The sequence below is a fragment of the Narcine bancroftii genome, chromosome 1 (genome assembly GCF_036971445.1).
Source record: "Narcine bancroftii isolate sNarBan1 chromosome 1, sNarBan1.hap1, whole genome shotgun sequence".
Taxonomy (NCBI): Eukaryota; Metazoa; Chordata; class Chondrichthyes; order Torpediniformes; family Narcinidae; genus Narcine; species Narcine bancroftii.
The window spans coordinates 37,186,316-37,206,971 of record NC_091469.1 but is presented as its reverse complement, the minus strand read 5'-3'; the positions used below and the strand labels follow the sequence as shown (position 1 = coordinate 37,206,971).

Here is a 20,656-nt window from a genome sequence, read left to right as displayed (position 1 = left end):
TCAAAGCATGGACTCAGATAATTATCACAATATCAGGGGCAGCAAAATGTAATTAAAATTAAAATTGTGATGTATTTTATTGCAGATAATTAATATAACTGTGCCTTTATGTAGGTTACTTCAGGTGCCATCAAAGTCCGATTGGAGGAAGCTGAAGCTACAGAACAAAAAATTAATTCTGCTCGTGAGAAATATCGTCCTGTGGCTACTCGTGGATCTGTTATGTATTTTGTTGTGGCCAGCTTGTCTGAAATAGATCCAATGTACCAGTTTTCTTTAAAATATTTTAAACAGGTTTGCATTTTTATTTTGTAATGCATGCAAAATGTGTGCTTGAGATTGTCTCCATGGTCTTTATTATGACAAATTTTATTTCTAGTTTTGACATACTGCATATAGTATTAAAATAAACTTTTAAAGTGCATTATTTCCATGTTGAAAAAGAAAACAAATAGTAGTTCAGTCAGAGCAAGAATGTTCTTTGCCTGCTCTACCACTGAATAAGATCATTGTTGATATGGCCATGGACTCAATTCCACCTACCTGCCTTTTACCCATTATCCTACTTATCCTACAATGCAAAAATCTATCTAACTGTGTCTTAAGTATATGGGGCAGTTACAATAAACCTTCTTGCTCTTAAATTCATTCCTGATAGCAAGAAAGGCCAACATTCAATTTAGCTTGTTGATAACTTGATGCACCTGCAAACTAACATTTTGCAATTCATGCATAAACACTCCCAAGTCCCTTTGCAATCTTTCACCATTTTTTCCCCCAAAGAGAATGACCTCTCATTTATCAACATTGTACTCCAAATACCAAACCCTTGCCTACTCATTTAACCTATTTATTCTCTCTGAAGAGTCTCTGCATCCTTTGCACAATTTGCACCTATACCTCCTCCTTCAGGGCTCTAACCAACCCTTCCAAGTGAGACAAAACTTTATCTGTACATCTGCAGAGGTCACTTACTGCATCCAATGCTTTCAGTGCGGCCTTCTCTACATCAGGAAGTAGAGACCAGGCACAGATTTGGAGATAGCTTCATTGTGCACCTTTCTTTGATCTATTGGCTGCAACATCCAAGATCTCCCAGAGGCCAGCCACTTTAATTTAACTTCATATTCCCATACCTACATGCTTGTCCATGGCTACTGTTCTGCCATTTTGAGGCCACTTACAAATTGGAGGAAGTGCTTCTTCTATTGGGTAGTCCCCAACTAGACGGCATCAACATTGACATGCAATTTCCTCTCAGCTTGCTTACTTAACCCATCCTTTATCTCAGTGTCCATTTCTTCTTTTCCACTTCCTTGCTTCCTCTTTTTGCTTGTCATCTACACCTTCATTCCTTCCTCCAGCTCCTCACCCCTTCCTTTCCTCGTGTAAGAGTACATCTTCCTCAGTTCTCTGCCGCCTCCTCCTTTCATTTCTTAGCTTCTCACCTATTTTTTCCGTTTGATCCTCCTCTCACTTCTATTTGCCTATCACCTGCCAACTTGTGCAGCTCACTCCCCACACAATCCTTTTATTTAGGTGCCTGCCCCTTTCTTGCTATTGCTGATGAGTGTTTTTGGCCCAAAATATTGACTATCTCTTGTCTTTCACACTGCTGCCCATTTTGCTGAGTTCCTCCAGCATTTTGTTTCTCCAGTTTTGTAGCATCTGTAGTCTCTCTGACAGAGAGAGAGCACTATATGGCTTAGTGCAGACCTTTAACATATGTATATTGGCCAGAATAGAAATGGATTGTTTTGGTTCTTCAAAAGAAGTACAAATATTCAGATAGAATGTAATAATAAGGAATGATTTTTTTTAAAAACGAATTTTCCTTTTAATAGCTATTTAATATGACCATTGAATCCTCTGACAAAACCTATAACCTGAAGAAACGTCTGAAGATTTTATTAAACATGACATTATTTGCCATATACACGAATGTTTCCAGAGGCCTCTTTGAACAACACAAACTCGTCTACAGTTTCTTGCTGTGCACTGAGATCCTACGGCAGGACAATAAAATCTCAGATGCTGAATGGAACTTTTTCCTCAGAGGTGTGGGAAGCTTGGAAAAGGTACATGCTTGAACTGCAACTTTATTGTTCTGAGCAAGAAATAATTGTCATTTGAGATACTGAAGTGGATGAAATTCCATTCAAAGAATTATGCTTGGTTTATAAACTTGGCAGTCTGTAACATTATGACTATGTTAGTATGTGCAGTTGCTTTTAACTGGTGTTTTGAAAGGTATCCAGATAATGCTGAATAGGGACTATTTATTAAACAACCACATCTTTTATTTGAGACTGGTATGAAGGACTTTTGGTAAAACTAAATTCCATGGCATCGGGGGTAAGGGGAGGGGTGTGTCATTCCTCACATAAAGATGACTGTGGATGTTGGAGGTTAATCATCCCAGTTCCAGGTCAGGACTGTAGGTGTTCCTTAGAAGAGTGTCCGAGGCCCATCTATCTTCAGCAACTTTATCAATGATTTTCCATCCATCAGCAGGTTGGAAATGGGGAGACTCATTGATGACTGCATTGTGTTCAGTTCTACTTTCAACTCCTTAGTAAAATCATAAATATTTTACATTATATTACAAAATGAAATTGCAACTTTTCAAAGTATCTATCATTATAATTTTGACATCTGTAATCAAACTGCAAGATTCATGATTCTATATGTTCAAACATTAGAGTTTCTTCCTCATTTTCTAGCATATTTGTGGCTCTAACTCAGTTGGAAGATAGTAGACAGAGGAAGAAGTAAACAACATTAAAATATCGGCTGATAATGGCAACATCCTTGCCACACAAATTCCAACCAAAATCCTATCTAACAAGAGGAAATCTGCTCAATTCTATTTGACATTCATAAATGAACATCACCAAAAAGAACTGAAGGTTACCAATGACCGGAAACTTAACTGGGTCAAACCTATAAATACTCTGATTACAAAGGCATATCAGAGATTAGGTATTCTGAAATGAGTGGCCTACTGCTGACAACCAAAAGCATTTGTATAAACTAGAAGGCTCAACTCTGAAGCATGATAAAATATTTTCCACTTGTCTGGCCATATGAGTTCCAATAACATTCAACAAATTTCCAGGACAAAGCAGCCCACTTGATCGGCACTTACTCCTCCACACTAAAAAAAAATCATTCCCTTAACCAGCTGTGCATTACATCTGTAGAATGTTCCAGCAAAAAATGCATTTTATTTACTCCCCGTCACTACTGCAACATACCTTCCATGTCTACCACCAAGAATAGCAGCAGAAGATGGAAGACCACCACCTGTGGATATCAGTAAAGGGTTGTCTTTTTGAAATTACCAATATGATATTGAATTCTAGATTTATATTTTTTTAGGAATATCCTCCAAAACCACCAGAACATTGGTTGGGAACAGTTACGTGGCATGCATGTTGTGACCTCGAAGAGAATTTGCCAGCCTTTAAAGGAATCACAATAGAAATACTTGCAACTTCCATTACTGTCAAATTAGGTAAATCATGAATATTTTACATAGTACTCTAAAAAAAATTGCTAACTTTTAAAAATATCATTCATCATATTTTTGATATCTGTGACCACACTTAAGTGGACCAGACAAGGGTTCGAATCCTGCGCTGTCTGTAAAGAGTTTGTACATTCTTCCCATGTCTGCGTGGGTTTTCTTTGGGGGCTCTAGTTTCCTCCCACTGTTCAAAATGTACTAGGGGTGTAGGTTAATGAGGTATAAATTGGGAAGCATGGATACGTTGGCCAAAATGGCCTGTTACTGTGCTGTATGTCTAAATTTTTTTAAAAATTAAGCATGAGCCATGAATGTATGTGTTCAAACTCATTATAGTTTCTCCTTCCTCATTTCGTTATATCCTGTGGCTATAACACAGTTTTAAGATTATATGAAGTACAATTTGTCAATTGATAATGAATGTCTAATAGCATATTTTCAAATTCTTATTCAAGCCTTGCATTTAACAATATTTGTAAACTAATTTTCCAGGACGTCTTGATCTTAATATCAACCCTTCATCTTGGGGAGGTTATGTGTCAAAATTACCACCTTATCCACCAGATCCTCAGAAGGAAAGTGATGAATATATTATTAGAGGACACTGGAATGAAAGGCTGACCATATTTCAGAAACTTATTTTAGTTAAATGTTTCATGGAAGAAAAGGTATGCTATTCATTTGACCGATAATGTTCAAAATATCAAAATATGTTTGTTATCCAACTAATACTTGAAAAAAGATAGTTTTACATCACCTTTTTACACCATGTATTATTCAATAAGAATTGCTCTTGTGTAATTGCCACTACATGAATGCAGAAGAGAAAAAGATTTTCTTTTGTTCCACACCTTTTCAGAATGTTCCTGACCGGTAGATGTTGATCTTAGAAGACTAGAAGTTTCTTTGGTTTCATTTTTAACATGCTAACATTTCAATTAATATTGCTTTTTTATTTGCAAAATTGATCTAAAACAAAAATGAATAGTTCTAATGCAGATTTTGTTAATTGCTAAGTGCTGCCTTTATTCAAGAAGGATTCAATACATTGGAGGGATGCTAATTAATTATTCCAGTAATATTATATTCCCCCAGTCTAATAGGTTATTGCAAAAATTGTTTTAGTGTGCCTTTTAAATATGGGGCTAATTTTCTAACATTTTGTCCCATACTACCAAGACGCATACAGAAGATCAGGAGAAAGACTGTTGCCTGCTTTCCCAAGCATGTAACCCCTTTGTTTTGGTGCTTTCCAAAAAGACAAATAGAACTTATTCCTTAATTATGCAGAGATATTCAATTACATCTATTTGAATATGATGGAAGAAAGGATATTTTCTCTTTGGCTTCCTTTATCAGTGGGTTGACAACACATAAAAATAGAGAAGTGCCAGAAATAAATAGTAGTCATCTGGGATACCCTCAAAGTCGTGAGAACCTGAGAGGGACAATTTGACTATTCCTCAGGGGTATAATCTTTTTGCCTCTTTATAGATACAAACACTGGAGACTTACTAGTATCTAGACCCTGGAACAAAAAGTAAATCCATAGGGGGTGAATCATAATTGCCCAACCCCTCCTGTTGATAATTGGCTAATCAGGATGGATAGAATTGGTATGTTATTTCCAATAGCATAATTATTATTAATTATGATAATTATGCCATTGTGGGACTCACATTCATAGTAATGAAGTGTTTTGAGAGGCTGGTGTTGAAGCACATGAGCAGTGTGCTTCTGTCTGAGCAGTGACATGGATCTGTTCCAATTTGCCTACTGCAGCTACAGATGCCATTTGACTATCTCTATACATTGTCCTGGAACACTTAGACAGCAAAGATGAATAGATCGGGATGCTCTTTATCGACTACATTTCACAATCAACACCAAAATTGCCTCAAAAAACCAATCAACAAACTCCAAAACCTTGGCCTTAATATCCCACGAAGTAATTTCCTCACCTCCAGACCACTATCAGTGATCCACAATCTCCATCAGCACTGAAGCATCATTGGGCCGCATTCTTGGCCCCCTGCTCTACTCTCTGTGCAACTATGACTGTATGGGTCAGTACATCTATAATACCATCTACAAATATTACTGACAATACCACAGTAGTGGGTTGTATAAAAAGGGACGATGAGTCAGCATACAGGAGGGAGAATGAAAATTTGACAGAAGGGTATACTAGGAACAAATTTGCACTCAGTATCACTAAAGCCAAGGAGCTGATTGTGGATTTTAGTTCAAGTGCATTTATTATCCGAATGCAACCCAACAAAACAGGGTGGAGTCGGTAGGGTGACCTCAGTGATCCTATCTGCCTCAATTATGGTCCTGTCAATTGATGCCTTACAACAACTATACCATACTGTGATGCAGCAGTCAGGTCACTCTCGATAGAGCTCCTGTAAAAGGTTGACAGAATGGTGGGTGGTAGCATTTCCCACCTCAGCCTTCTAAGGAAGTTTCATCGATGTTACACCTTCCTGTTAACTGAGGAGATGTTATATGTCCAGGATAGGTCACTTGTTAAGTGGACTCAGAGGAACTAATGTATAATGGAGGGTGGTTATCTCTGATTACCCTGAAATCCACAATCATCTCCTTTGTCTTGTCCACATGGAAAGCCAGGTTGTTATTCTTGTACTGTTTCATGAGATTTTCCACTTCTTCTCTATATTGTGACATCATGAGGCTAACTACTGTTATGTTATCTGCAAACAATGATTCTATTGAAGCTGGATCTGGCATTGCAGTCATGGGTCAGCAGCGTGTACAGGCATGGGCTGAGCATACACCCCAGAGGTGTGATCGTACTCAGCATAATAGTGCTTGACTTTCTACTGCCAATCCAGACAGACTGTGATCTTTCTGTTAGGAAGTCCAGAATGCAGTTACGGAGATAGGTGTTGAGTTCCAACGATGACAGCTTCTCAATCAACTTCAAGGATATGAATGTATTAAAAACTGAGCTCAAGTAAATGAATAGCAGCCTGGTCTATGAGGTGTCATTCTCCAGATGGGACAGAATGGGGTGCAGGAACAAGGTTATAGCATTGTCAGTGGAACGGTTCTGTCATTGTCAAGTTGAAATGAGTCTAGTGTCTCTTGGAGATGCGTTTTTGTATGTTCCATCACCAGATGCTTGAAGCATTTTATAATGGTAGAGGTTAGTGCCACTGGTCAATAATTATTGAGGCATGTTATTACTGTTATCTTTGGTGCTGGGATGATGGTAGCTGTCTTAAAATCTGCAGAGACAATGAACTGATGTGTTGAAGAGTTCTATTAGATGGTCTGTGCAGACCTTCAGTACCTGACTGGGTATATTGTCTGGTCTCAGTGCCTTGGATAGGGTTCTTACTTTGGACATGACTATGTAAGGGGCATGTTCTTCAGGGAGAAATGGAGTTTTCACCTTTTCTTCTTGTTAAGCTGTGTGTTGATGTTCAGTCTGTCTTGAAGATAGGTGTCATTGTTGACTCAAAAATTGTTCTGATCTGTATTGTTTTGATCCCTTGCCACATGCATCTTGTGTCACTGGTGTCGCACAGCTGACTGTAGATCCTCTTTGTGTACTAGCATCTTGCCTTCTGAATTGCACCAGAGAGTTTAGCCCTAGCTGATCTTTGTGCCTTCTTGTTCTGAACGCTGCATCTTGAGCTCTGAGAAGTGCACCGACCTCTGCATCTAACCATGGTTTTTGGATGCCCTGGTTGTGTAGCATTTGATCTCTGACATCCTTGATCATGTACTTGTCATTGTTTCAATGGCTGTTGTAGGTGGCCACCTCCCTGAAACAGCTCCAGTCTGTAGTTTCAAATCAGTCCTGTAGTGCTGCTGTGTCTCACCCACCACACTCCTCCACCCCCTTGCCCCAGCCACATTCTGTACTCCCTGTGAACTGACCATCCATTTTGCTAGCGGTCTATATGCTGGGGTGAACAGGTCAGATATGTGGTCTAAGTATCCAAGGTGGGGGTGAGCAGCAGCCTTGTGCACACCAGGGATGTTAGTGTATGCTTGATTTAGGGTGTTCTATCCTCTGCCGATGAAGTTAACATGCTGTTGAAATCTTGGTAGAACAGTTTTCCAGTTGCTGTGGTTGAAGTCATTGGCTATAATCATGTAGCTATCAGGGTGGGACATCTGGGCTTCGCAGATGGCACCATAAAACTCCATCATTGCTTCACCCTCATTCATGAAGGCGGAATGTAAGGGAGTAAAACCAGAGGTATATGATTCAGTGATCATTGGGGTATCAGAGGTAAAGAAAGTGAGCAAATTTAAATTCTTGAGAGTCACTATTGTTACGAGCCCAGAGGACCCCAAAACCCAGCAGCAATAGATATTCACCAAGACAAATGGTTACTTAAACAAAAGTTGCTTTTAATTATATTTCAATATGAAAACAGGATCATACTTTATCTTACCACTATTAACTTAACTACCTAACTTAACCCCCTTCTTATTCTAAGTGCACATGTAAGTAATGTGTGTGTAAGTTTAGAAAAGTTCTTTGATTCACAGTCCAATCTCACTTCTCATTCCTCCAAGTTTACTGGTTGAATGCAATTCTTAGACTGTGTGCAGAATTTAACATTTATGAAGTTCACCAGGCTTTGGTGCTTGAAAGGTAAATGGCTACCACTCAGTAAGGTTCTTGTTGGTTTTCAGAGAGATTTGTTGTTCTTGGACATAAACTGATCCCTTTTAATCAGCTAAATCACTGCCTTGCTGAAGAAACTTGTCCCATCAGGGTTCTCCAGATGATAGCTTCTTTCCTTCAGGTCACCACAGAGTTCCTTTTTGTTTCTCTTATTTCAAGTGAAACATTAGGCAGCTAGTTCTCCCCTCTTGTATGAACCACATGGGGTTTGACCAGGCTGAACTAAGCACTCACAAGCCATTTTCCAAATGGGGTATTTCCATAAGCTTTCCAGCTTGGCCTGTTCCAGTCACAGCTGCTGCTGCTGTTGAAACACTGCAGAACTAATTTCTCTCTCTCTCTCTCTCTCTCTCTCTCTCTCTCTCTCTCTCTCTCTCTCTCTCTCAGAGAAAAGACTGTTTGACTCTCTACTGGAAAAACCACATTACCCTCTTAAAACAGCAAGCTGCACTCCAGATAGACAGTGGCTCCGAACTCCTCCTCCGATTTCTTTCATCTGTTGCTTTTCAAAACAACAATCCATTAGTTAAGTCTCTTGGACTTAACTCCCCAAAGTTTTTGCAAAGGCCTCAGGAGCCGCCCTGTCTGGCTTGAGCAGAGCTCCAGCATTTTAAATGAGATTTGTTTTGAAGTGTTTGTATGTGACCTACATTAAAAATCCTGCCCCAATGTATCTCCAAAAAACATATCTATATACAATGCAAAAACAACAAAATCTGCCACACTATCTTGCAGGACATATCCTGGACCCAAAAAACAAATGTCATCTTGAAGAAAGCATGTAAATGAATCTACTTTCTCAATAATTTGTGGAGGTTTTGTATGACATCAAAATCCCTGGGTAAACTTTTATGGCTGTGAAGTGGAAAGTGTGGTGACAGGCTGCATCACGATGGTATGGGAGCACCAATACCTTTGAGCAGAAAGCTCTGCAAAAGGTAGTGGATACTGCCCAGTACGTCACATTATTGAGAAAATCCAGATAAAACACTGTTGTCAGAGAGCAGCAGCAATCATCAAGGATCCACACGACCCAGGACCTGCTGTGTTCTTGGTGCTGCCATCAATAAAAGACTTGTACTAATTGCCAAGTTTTCAATCTCCATCCCCTGTATGTCCCTTTTTATACAACCCATTACCGTTGTATTCATCAGCAAATTTGTTGTTGTCGTACCGAGCCACACAGTCATAGGTGTATAACGATTAGAACAGGGAGCTGAACGGAGCCCTGTTGTGCTCTGGTACTGATGGAAATTTGGAGATCAAGAAGGCAAATGGAATGTTGGCCTATATTGCTGGAGGGATTGAATTTAAGAGCATAGAAGTTGTGCAGCAACTGAATAGGGTGCTGATGAGGGTACACCTGGAGTTCACCCAGGTTGATTGCAGAAATGAAAGGGTGAGTTTATGACAAAATTGCATAACCTGGGACTATACTTATTGGAGTTTAGAAGGAAGAGGGTAAATCTTATAGAAGCAGATAAAATTATAAAGGGAATAGACCACCTGGAAGCATTTCTACTGACAGGTGAGATTAAAGCTGAGCGACATAGCTTCAAGTTTTGAGGAAATAGAAACGAGGAGGCATTGCTTCTCTCAGAGAGTTGTGAGTTTGTGGAATTTTTTGCACCATGAATTAAAAGAGGCTACCTTATTAAATGTATTTTAAGCAGTGATAGGTACAGGATTTAAGGGACACGGGGAACAGGTGGGTAATCATGATTTACTTTTGCCAAAAATGATCAAAATCTTTACTATCTTAAAATATCTTACAGCTCAAAAAATTAATCTGAAATCAAATAGTCTGAAAATAATTTTTTAAAGCATTTTATTTTCACTTTTCTAGGTCATCTTTGCAATCACAGATTTTGTCATAGAATCTCTTGGGCAAGAGTTCATAGAGAATCCTCCAGTTGACCTGGCCACTCTTTATCAGGATATGTCCAACAAAACTCCACTTGTTTTCATATTAAGTACTGGTTCAGATCCTATGGGAGCATTCTTGAGATTTGCAAAAGAAAGGGATTATGCTGAAAGGTAAGTTCCATGTTTGTTTGGGTCTATGTGACAATATTTTTCTCTGGATAACTAATGCCCATCTCTGAAATTAATAGTGTGAAAACATTCACTGGGATTTTTACTGGATATCTGCGTTGAAGACTAAAATCAAATCTGAAGGGTCAGTGATAGGGTGCTTTGAATGAGGGCAGTGATATTTATGCCATTGGAGGCACTCAACTGCCAATGCAATCAAAACTCTCCACTGGATGCCCAGTATTGTCCAAGCCTCTGTTTTCAATTCCCTCTCTTAGAACACTAAATCAGATTTTGGAAAACTCAAATCCCTATCTCAGGAACTGTAATACACTGGTTTATTTATTTGTTTTTCTGCTCCTTCCAAGATTTCTCTCATATTCTATTTCCCTCCTTCTACTTAAATATTTTGTCTTTGCTGAATTCTAAATTTCTCACAGACCTCAGGCCTTCTGATTTTTATTGTTACTTTTTTATGCCCCTTCTTTGATCTTGGTCATTACCAATGGTTGAGCTGCTTTTACTGTTCTGTTTATGGCAAACAGGGATGTTCAATTTTTGAAGTTCCTTGGATAGGTAGGTAGTCAAGAGAATTTTTCCCAGGGAGGAAATGTCAAATACTAGAGGGCATAATTGTAATGTGAGAGGAGGGGAATTTATAGGAGGTTTACGAGGCAAATATTTTTTCACAGAGGGTGGGAGGTGCCTGGAACCTTGACCTGGGGAGTTGGTAGAAGCAGATAGAGTAACAACAGTTAAGAGGCATTTAAACATTTAGAAGAACAGGCATGGACCAAAGGGATACAGGCCATGTGTAAGTAGATACAGGCCTTTTGTAAGTAGATGGGATTAGTTAAATTGGCATCATGGGTGGCACAGACATGATGGGCCAAAGTGCATGTTCCTCTTGGTATTTTCTACATACAGTAAAATCCCCAGTGTCTGGCATCCATGGGGATCATGGATGCTCTATATGCACATTTCCATTTGGCTGAGATGCACTCTTGCAGTCCTTAATTATGTAATGTTCACTTTAATCAGGTAATTCCCATAACTTAAAAAAATATAAATTTAAATTCGAGCCTCAGACACTGGCACTGTAACAGTGTTGCGATGATCGCTATGCTAACTGTGTCGCCATTATAATTAACCCCCCTCCCCCAAGTTTACACATCAAGCCTGACTAATATACTTAACACCAATAAAGATTAAAAAAAATCTTACTAGGCAGGGATAGGGAGACACTTTGGGAGAGTCACCCCAGTGGTGAGTGGCATTGGCTGGCTCTTCATCCTGGGCAATGCCATTTTATTTAAACTCAACTTTATTGAAACTTTGTTCAAACAACTGCTGCAGGTGGAGCATGAATGGGCATTCCACTGGCTGAATGTTTGCTCTCATCTTCACCAATGGGTTGTATTTACTTTTACAATCTTAAATTTTTATTTATTCTTATTTATTTTACTTTTACTTATTTATTTCCTTGATTTTTTTTTGCTGATTGTTTAGATTGCTGGCTGCTTGAATTCTGGATACCAGGGATTTTTACTGTAAATGTATCATTCTATTGGGGCACATCTTAGCTGACAAGGCTCTCTGAATATAAAAAAACACATTTAATGGTACAAGGTAGTTCATATCGCTAGTCTAAAAGCATTTGAGGACAAAGAGGTTAGCTTTGCAAAGCATCCTTTTATACACTGGTATTGTGGGGGTGGTTCACTGGATATACAAACACACCAATTTTTGATTAACATATAACCATGATTGTTTTGATGTAATAAGAGGCATATTTTCCAGTTCGGAATCTGCTTTGGTCTCCTCCTGGGGATTTCATTGCAGTCTAATTTACACAGCCCTATTGTATTCTCTTATGATACAAAGCTCAGAGTATCTCTGAACAACCGTTTGCATTGATAGATGTCATATTATTTAACAGATTATCTTTATACCAAGTGTCTTTTAGGGTATTGTCTTGTCAGCTCCTGGACCATATGCCTGTCAATTGGCCTTCTGCTGTGAGCCAACAGCCTTCTTCCTGTGCATTGTTAGTTTACTTACATGCTTTGTAATAATCTGCTATGGGTATGGCTGTAAGCAATTTGAAGATTGTTCTTATCCTTGACCTAACATTGAGCTTTAATGAAACAATCCAGAAGCAGACATTGGAGGCCAGATTATGTTGTATTTTATATTGTAAATAGATATGTTTTAAAGGAGATATATTGTGGCAGGTTTTTAGTGCAGGTAACATACAAACACCAAAACAGATCTTATTTAAAAAGACTGGAGCTCTGCTCAAGCCAGACAGGCCCAGCTCCAAGTGCCTTCACAAAAATTTGATGAGTGCCCAAGGGATTGTTGTTTTGAAAAGCAACAGATGAAAGAACTTGGAGGATTAGGTTCGGAGTAAAAGGCTGTCTGAGTGCAATTTGCTGTTCTAAGAGGGTCATGTGATTTTGAAAATAGAGAGAGTCAAACAGGCTTTTTCTCTGTGTGTGTGTGCGTGTGTGTGTGTGTGAGAGAGAGAGAGAGAGAGAGAATTGAGTTCTACAGTGCTACATTTAGCAACAGCAGCTGGGACTGAAAAAGGACAAGCTGGCAAGCTTGTGGAAAAACCCCATTTTGAAGACAGGTTGTGAGTTCTTAGTTCAACCTGGTCAAAGACCTTGTGGTCCATACAAGAGGAGAGGACTGGCTGCCTAATATTTCATTTGAAATAAGAGAAAAAAAAAGGAACTCTGTGGTGACCTGAAAGAAAGGTTATCATCCCTGATGGGGCAAGTTTCTTCGGCTGATGTGGCTGACTAGATGGAATCAGTTTGTGTCCAAGAACAACAAGTCTCTGAAAACTGACAAGAACCTTCTTGAGCGGTAAACATTTACCTTTCAAGCACCAAATTTAAATTCTGCTCACAGTATAAGAATTGCTGGAAACCAGTGAAGTTGGAAGAGTAAGAAGTGAGATTGGACTCTGAATCAAAGACCTTTTCTAAACATACACACATTACATACACTTGTGCTTAGAATTAGAAGGGGGTTAAGTTAATAGTAGTAAGTTATTCTTGTTTTCATGTTTAAAGATAATTAAAAGCAACTCTTGTTTAAGTAACCATTTGTCTTCGTGAATATCTATTGCTTCTGGTTTTTGGGGTCCTCTGGGCTCATAACAATTGGAAATAGAAACTAATAGACAACTGGCTAATGGAAAACGAGTTTCAGAATGTATGGATATATGTCACAAAATTATGACCCGTTTTTCCTTTTTTTGAATACTTTATTTAAAAATTTGAATAAAGAAATACAACCCCCCCTCCCCTCCTCCCATCACCCCCAATACCCACCCTCCTCTCACCCAATAATCCCAAAAAGAAAAAAAGAGGGAAAAAAGGAGAGATTTAAACAATCAAAAATATAATCAACTGCCATGAATCAGAGCAACATCACCACAAAGAGCTACAAGAAATTCAAAATTTTATACCCATATAATCTAAATAAGGGATCCACACTTTCCAAACAAAAAAAATAAATTATCACGTAAATTATACTTTTTTTTCCAATGGAATACAAGATCTCATTTCCATATGCCATTTCTGCAATCCCAAATCAATCTCATTCTTCCAGGTAATAGCTATACATTTTATTGCTACAGCCAATATTAATCTTAAAAACACAATTTGGTTCCTGGTCAACCTCAGTTTCAAACTTAACTTTTTAACATTACCTAAGAAAAATAATATTGGATCCATTGGTAATTGAATCTTTAAAACTTTCTCTAAAAATTCCTTCAGTCGTGTCCAAAATAACACTATCACATAACCAAGTTGAATGTAGAAGAGAACCTACTTCTTTACAATATCTAAAACATAAATCTGAAAAAAAAATTTGTATTTCTTTAATTTCTGAGGAGTTAAATACAACTGATATATAAAATTATAATGGACTAATCTATATCTCACATTGACAATCTAGTCATACTATCCCTACAAAGAGTTCTCCAACCATCTTGATCAATTATTATTCCCAAATTTTTTTCCCATTTTAATCTCAATTTATGAATATCTAATTTAGGCATTTTACTTTGTAGTAATTTATACATTTCTGAAATAAAATCTTTTGTACCACTTAAGCAAAATTTCAAATTTTGATTGTCTTGGCATACCCATTTTCCCTAGAAAAATAGAAAAGATTACACTATAAACAAGAACAGCATTTGAAATTGAAAGGAAGTATATCAATATTTCACCAGAAAATGTTTGAGGTCCCAGGAAGTCCAAAAAAAGAGATAAAAGGGCAGATAGTGCACTTGTGATTTTGAGCAAAGTGCTACTGAAATTGTTGAGGGTATCAGGGTATAATGTAGTGATTCCCAAAGTGGGGGAAGTGGAAGATTGAAGGGGGCGGTGAGGAGAAAGGGGGCAGTCAGGGGTGGTGAATGTTTGTTTGTTTCTTGATGACATGCTCGGGACAAGACACACCCATATTCATGTCTGCAAGGGCCAAGACACCATGTTTGTAAGAATTTCAAATTATCTTCAGGTTGTAATGTACATTTAAATTACGTGTAAATACACTGAACCACTATTTTTGGCCCTGATGGCCCAATTGCAAATCTTTGCCCCAGCTGCTTGCCCATCTAGCCCCCGACGGCTGATTCTCACCCCAGCCGCCCGCCTATTCAGCACCCAAAGCTGAGGCTTGCCCATGCCACCTGCCCATCGAACTACCGATGGCTGATCTCCACTCTGGCCACCTGCCCATCGAGCTCCCAACAGCTGATTCTAGCCCTGACTGCATGTTCATCGAGCTACTGATGGCGTTATCTTGGATCCTCGCCCCGGCTGCCTGCTTATTCAATACCTGATGGCTGATCCTCTCCCCGCTATCGAGCTCCCAACAACTGATCCTTGCCCTGGCCACATGCCCATCAAGCTCCTGATGGCACAAAGACAACGTAGTTACAGTTGAGATGTAAATTTACCCTTTCATATTGCTAAATAAATTGATTTATTTGTGAAATACATACGCTTGTATATAGTGTTAGATTAATTGTTGTTTGAAATTTGTGGAAAACCTAATACCAAGAACGAGGTGTGTGTTCGTTGTTTGTATGTGGGAGTTGCTAGGGATGTGGCCTGGGAGCCAAGGGTGGGGGGGGGGGGGGTGGGTGCGGCAGCCCAAAAAAGTTTGGGAACCACTGGTATAGTGGAGGAACTGGTTGTTCACAACTTCTTATAGGGAAAGAGAGAACAATGTATCTTTCATTATGCTGGAAGTGCTTAAGAACGTCGAGGTTGATTAATTGGATTTAGGTTAGAAGGATGGGAGAATGGGAACTTTATTGTGGTTCAAAAGGCAGGACAGGAAGTACATGATCTTATATGTCTACCTTAATGAGACTTCCTGTCTGGCACAGCATAATTTGAAAAGGTGATTTGTTCAAATCGATGCAATGGAGCTGGAGAAATTAGGAAAATGAAATGGAGTTCTGATCAGAGGTGGGATGGTAGAAAATGCAGTTAAAGTAGGTTGAGAGTTACTGGTTACTAATGGATATTAGTCACTCATATAACTCCAGAGATTGAAATAAAGAACAAGTGATGTAATGATGGGAGAAGGTAGAAACTTTTATCTTGTATTTCAAGGGAAGAGCAGGAAACACACGGAGACAATCATGAATATGCAAGAGAAAGAGATAAGTGAATGGATCTGAACAGGACAGAAATAAAGAATCATTCACGCAGGCAATGACCAATTGTGATTCTCATAACAACATTTATCTGGAAGAGATGGTCAGTGTCAGAATAAGTTTTGATTCTGCTTTGCAGGGTTGTAGAGAGGGGAAGAGGATTACTCCTGCATAGAGTCAGCACAGATTTCATAAGATGAATGGCTTTCTTCCATGATGTAACCTTCTGATGATTTGATGAATTTAGTGCGTCAGTGGAAAGAGATAGTTAATATCAGAATTGGCCTTCACTTGGAAAAGAAACAAGCAGTCCCCAGGTTTGTCTAGTTCAGGTGAAGCTGTAAAAGGATTAGACATTGATAATGAAAGTGAGATGATTAGGACCAAATGCTGGAAAGATGAAGCCCCTCCACCATTTATATTTCCAGCCTATTAATCCAGACCATTCTGTAACAAAGCCTGAACCAGTTTTTGGTTTTGAATTTGTATGTAATCTCACAATGAGTCTTGACAAAGGGTCCTGGCCCGAAACTTTGACCATTTCTCTTCATAGGTGCTTTCATAGAGCTAACTTCTCTAGCTTTTCTTTGTTGACTCAAGATTCCAGCTTCTGTAGTACTTGTATCTCTCTTTCAATAAATCTGTTGCTTCACCATGGCAAGAGTATTTGGCTTCTTATTTGCCTTTCCTTTGCAGGGTGGAGTCTATTTCCCTGGGGCAAGGACAAGGACCCATTGCTGAAAAACTGATTGAAGAAGCCCTAAAAATGGGGAACTGGGTATTTCTTCAAAATTGTCATCTTGCAGTATCGTGGATGTTAGCCATGGAAGAAATAATTAAGGCATTCACAGAGCCAAGTGAGTATATGTGAACTGGGTTTGGAATATTCAGGGCATTCATCCCAGCTAAAAAATAGTCTCAGTATGCTTGTCCATTTTTCTTAAATAAATAAAACTTTATTCACTCTCCATTTGTCAAAATTTCCTATTGCCGATGGCCAAATTTCTCTGCAAGGGCTTGACAGTTACTTCCCAAGTGTTCTACAGACTCTGGAAATACATCCACCTTAATCTGCTCAAATGTCACAAATACCTCCTCTCTCATAATTTGGATGTAGTCCAGGACATCACAACTCATTTGCTTCAATTCCTTAGCTTCCATAATCTTTCAGATGAGAAATTTGTATCATCTCTATCATGGTATTTCATTGATAGCTTCATGCAAAACCTGCTTTAAAAAAAGGAAAATACTCTTATTAAGTCAGATAACATGGCAGAACCAGCAATAAATCCATAACTCCCAAAGGATGTATTCAGCATGAATGTTATGCCTTTATCCTTTGCTAATTATAGCTACTCTTGTTCCAAGTTCCATGTGGAAATATCACTTTCATACTCATTGCCAGGCTGCCTCACCACATTCTTTAACTTTCTGCTACATTCCTTGTTATTTCTTAACATATTATACAGACATACTTCTGTCAACCATTGACTAACCTACTCCTGGGAAGAGCTCACATTTAACAGCTTAGTTTTCTATCCAGCTGAAGCTGTGCAATCCCCATTGGATAGACTGTTGTCAAATTCCATCTACATCAGCATGTACATCATCATCTAAGCCTTAATTGCAATACCTGCTCCCAAAGATGAACGGTCTCTTTTTGATGGATTTTCATTTTGTATTTACTTTCTCTCATTATTCCAGGTAGTTATAATTTGGCTTTAAACTCCTATGTTCTGTACTTGTCTCATTTGATCAGCAACCTTTAACTGGTTTGCTGGTTTCAGATTGCTGAAGCTGTCTTGGGTGTCTTATAATCTCAACCATTCATTTCCCTGTTTGGGCTGGACCAATGCCTCTGCAGATGTGTCTTCTAGATCACCTTGCTGGCTTGATATCTACTTATGCAGAGTTCTTCAACCTGAGTGATGTGATCAAATCTACTCCATGCTTAATAATGTATACTCATTGACCAAACTTCTGATAGACAATTGAACTCATTAGCGTCAGAGTTATAAGGCACAGGCTCAGGCCCTTGAGCCCAACTAGTCCATGGTCAAAATGAGCTAGTCCCATTTGCCTACATTTAGCTCATATCCCACTAAAACTTTCCTGTTCATGTACCTATCAAATGTCTTTTAAACTTTGGAATTGTATCCATCTCTACTACTTCCTCGAACAACACATTCTTTCTGCCCACTACCCATGGTCAGCACCAGAACGAGTGTAAGAGGAGGGTATTAGGGTAACTGGGTAGGGCACAGTCCAACAGCCATAAACTCTCTGACCAGCTAAAAGTGCTGCTTTTATTGCATGGTGAGTCACTAGTGTGGGTCAAGCTGGACACTTGTGATGCTTGATGCACGTTAGTGATGCAGGTGGGAGTGGGTCTGATGGTGAGGGATGGTCGCGAGCATATGGGGGCACAGCATCTTGCAAGGAGGAGCCGTGCCGCACAAGTGCATGTGGGCACAACACCGCACAAGGAGGGGCCATGCTCATGAATGCCCTCCCCCTTGGGACTGACCATGCCACTACCAACTTAGTGAAAAACTTGCCACCTTAAGTCCCCTTGAAAACTTTCCTTTCTTGCTTTAAACTAATGCTCTCAAGTTCAAAACTCCCCAACCCAGGGAAATATACTGAGACCATTTACCATATCTATATTTCTCACGATCTTATAAACCACTGTCAGGTCATCCCTCAGCTCCTTCTCTTCAGAAGCAGTCACAGTTACTCAGTTTCTCTTTTCAACTCAAGCCATCAGTTCTGGCAATATCCTTGTGACTCTTTTCTACACCGTCTCTAGATTAATCACATCCTTTCTATAGTAAGGAGAGAAAAATTGCAGACAATCTTTCATGTGTGGTCTCACCACTGTCATGTACAACATGACATCTCAACTCTGGTTTTCTATGCACTGTTCGAATAAGATGAGCATGCCATAAGTATTCTACACCACCTTGTCTACCTCTGTCACCATGTTCACAAAACAATCTACTTTTGCCTCTCTGTACTAGAATGTTCCTCAGAGCCTGTCATCTGCCGTTTTTGTCCTGCAGTGGAAGAAATTTTATGAAGAGAGGCTTGAGACTGTCAAAAACATAACTGGCTGACAACCTGTTTTAATACAGCATCTGTTCAACAAGATATTATTTAGAAGCTAAATTGTAGCCTTAACTGCAGTCAAGGGTGCTAACAGTGGTTTATTCAAGCATTCTTTTCAAAATAGACAAAAGTAAGATTTTAAAAGGCAAAAATTGCAATAAATTTCTTGATGTAGTTTTCAACAAGTTTATTCCATGATGTAATCCTGTTTTCTGCAAAAAAGTTGTTTGTCTCTCTGTATAAGTATATGTGCTTGTAGAAGTAGATTTCAGAGTCAAACAAGTGGAGACAGCCGCCTACCTGCTATGATATTTTATGTGAAATAAAGCCTGTGAAATAATACTCAGTCTTTGATCAATTAATTTTGTTTACACTGAATTAACTTATCAAAATTCATCACTTCATACTTATCTAAGTTAAATTCTCCACTTGACAAACTTCTTCACTGTCCAGCACACCACCAGTTTTGGTGGCATCTGCAAACCATCTCATCAGACCACCGACATTCTCATTTGAAACATTAATAGATGTGAGAATCACAGGGGATCTCATACCGATCTCGCTGGAACACTACTGCTCACAGGCTCCCTATCTGAAAATAACCTTCCAGAACCATCTTCTCATTGCTTCCACCAAGCCAGTTTTGTATCTAATTGGCTAATTCATCCTCGATCCCATGTAATTTAACCTTCTGAACTAGCCAATCACGTCAAAAGCAACACATAGCCAAAACTGACCATCTAATACCATCATTTTTCTTTGTCACCTCCTCAAAAATCTAATTCATGGGACACAATTTCCCATGCACAAAGCCATGCTGATTATATTAAGAAGCCCTTTTATTTCCAAATGCACAAAAAAATCCTATCTCTGAGAATCCTTTCCAGTAACTTTCCCACCATCGATGTTAAGATCAACAGCCTGTAGTTTCCTGCTTGTCCTTGTACCCCTCTGGTCTTCTGGTACCTCATGTATCTAAGGAAATCATTGACAGGGATGTAGCAATTTGTTTCCTGAATTTCCACAGTATTCTTTGATCTAGTTGGTCAAGCCCTGGATATATATCAACCTTCATATGCCTCTAGACTACCAACACTTTCATAAAATTAATGTTTCTGGACTTCATTTTTATTTTCTCTGAACTCCCTAGCTTCCATTACCTTCTGCCCAGTAAATGCAGGTGGGTAGTAATAATGTAATATCTTGCCCATCTCTTGTGGATCCACACATTCTTAAGGGTTCCTTTTGCTTTACTGGACATTCATGAGTTTACTTTGCCCTTAACTTATTTTATAGAAATACATAGCAGTCAGAACTTTGATTAAAACAGAAAGATCTACAGAAAAGTGAATGCATTTCCAACTAGTTTGCGTGCTTGTAGGATTTTAAAAAAAAAGTTCTCATTATTTACAGAGTCACTGACAATTAACTGGAAAAAAATGTTTGATTTTCCTTAGATGCTGTTATTCATGAGAATTTCAGACTGTTCCTGAGCTCAATGCCAACTAACACCTTTCCTGTGACAGTTTTACAGAATTCAGTCAAGGTAATACATACTGAAGATTGCAGTTAAATATTGTAACAAAATTAACTTGCTAAAGTAGAGGCACATTTCCTTTGAAGA

The 20,656-nt window shown here is 38.8% G+C and overlaps 1 protein-coding gene across 10 annotated transcripts in view; it reads left to right on the top strand.

Moving 5' to 3' along the window:
• Positions 1 to 20,656, top strand: part of dnah6 (dynein, axonemal, heavy chain 6) — a 362,044-nt gene that overhangs the window by 289,477 nt on the left and 51,911 nt on the right. For 9 of the 10 annotated variants that reach the window (XM_069923917.1, XM_069923897.1, XM_069923911.1 and 6 more), the window contains 7 exons: positions 115 to 294; positions 1,845 to 2,078; positions 3,382 to 3,517; positions 4,022 to 4,197; positions 10,048 to 10,238; positions 16,621 to 16,781; positions 20,490 to 20,578. In XM_069923917.1, the coding sequence (XP_069780018.1) occupies positions 115 to 294; positions 1,845 to 2,078; positions 3,382 to 3,517; positions 4,022 to 4,197; positions 10,048 to 10,238; positions 16,621 to 16,781; positions 20,490 to 20,578 (1,167 nt within the window). Of the gene's footprint in view, positions 1 to 114; positions 295 to 1,844; positions 2,079 to 3,381; positions 3,518 to 4,021; positions 4,198 to 10,047; positions 10,239 to 16,620; positions 16,782 to 18,986; positions 19,183 to 20,489; positions 20,579 to 20,656 lie in introns of those variants that run through there. The other variant, XM_069923935.1, reaches the window with a different exon arrangement.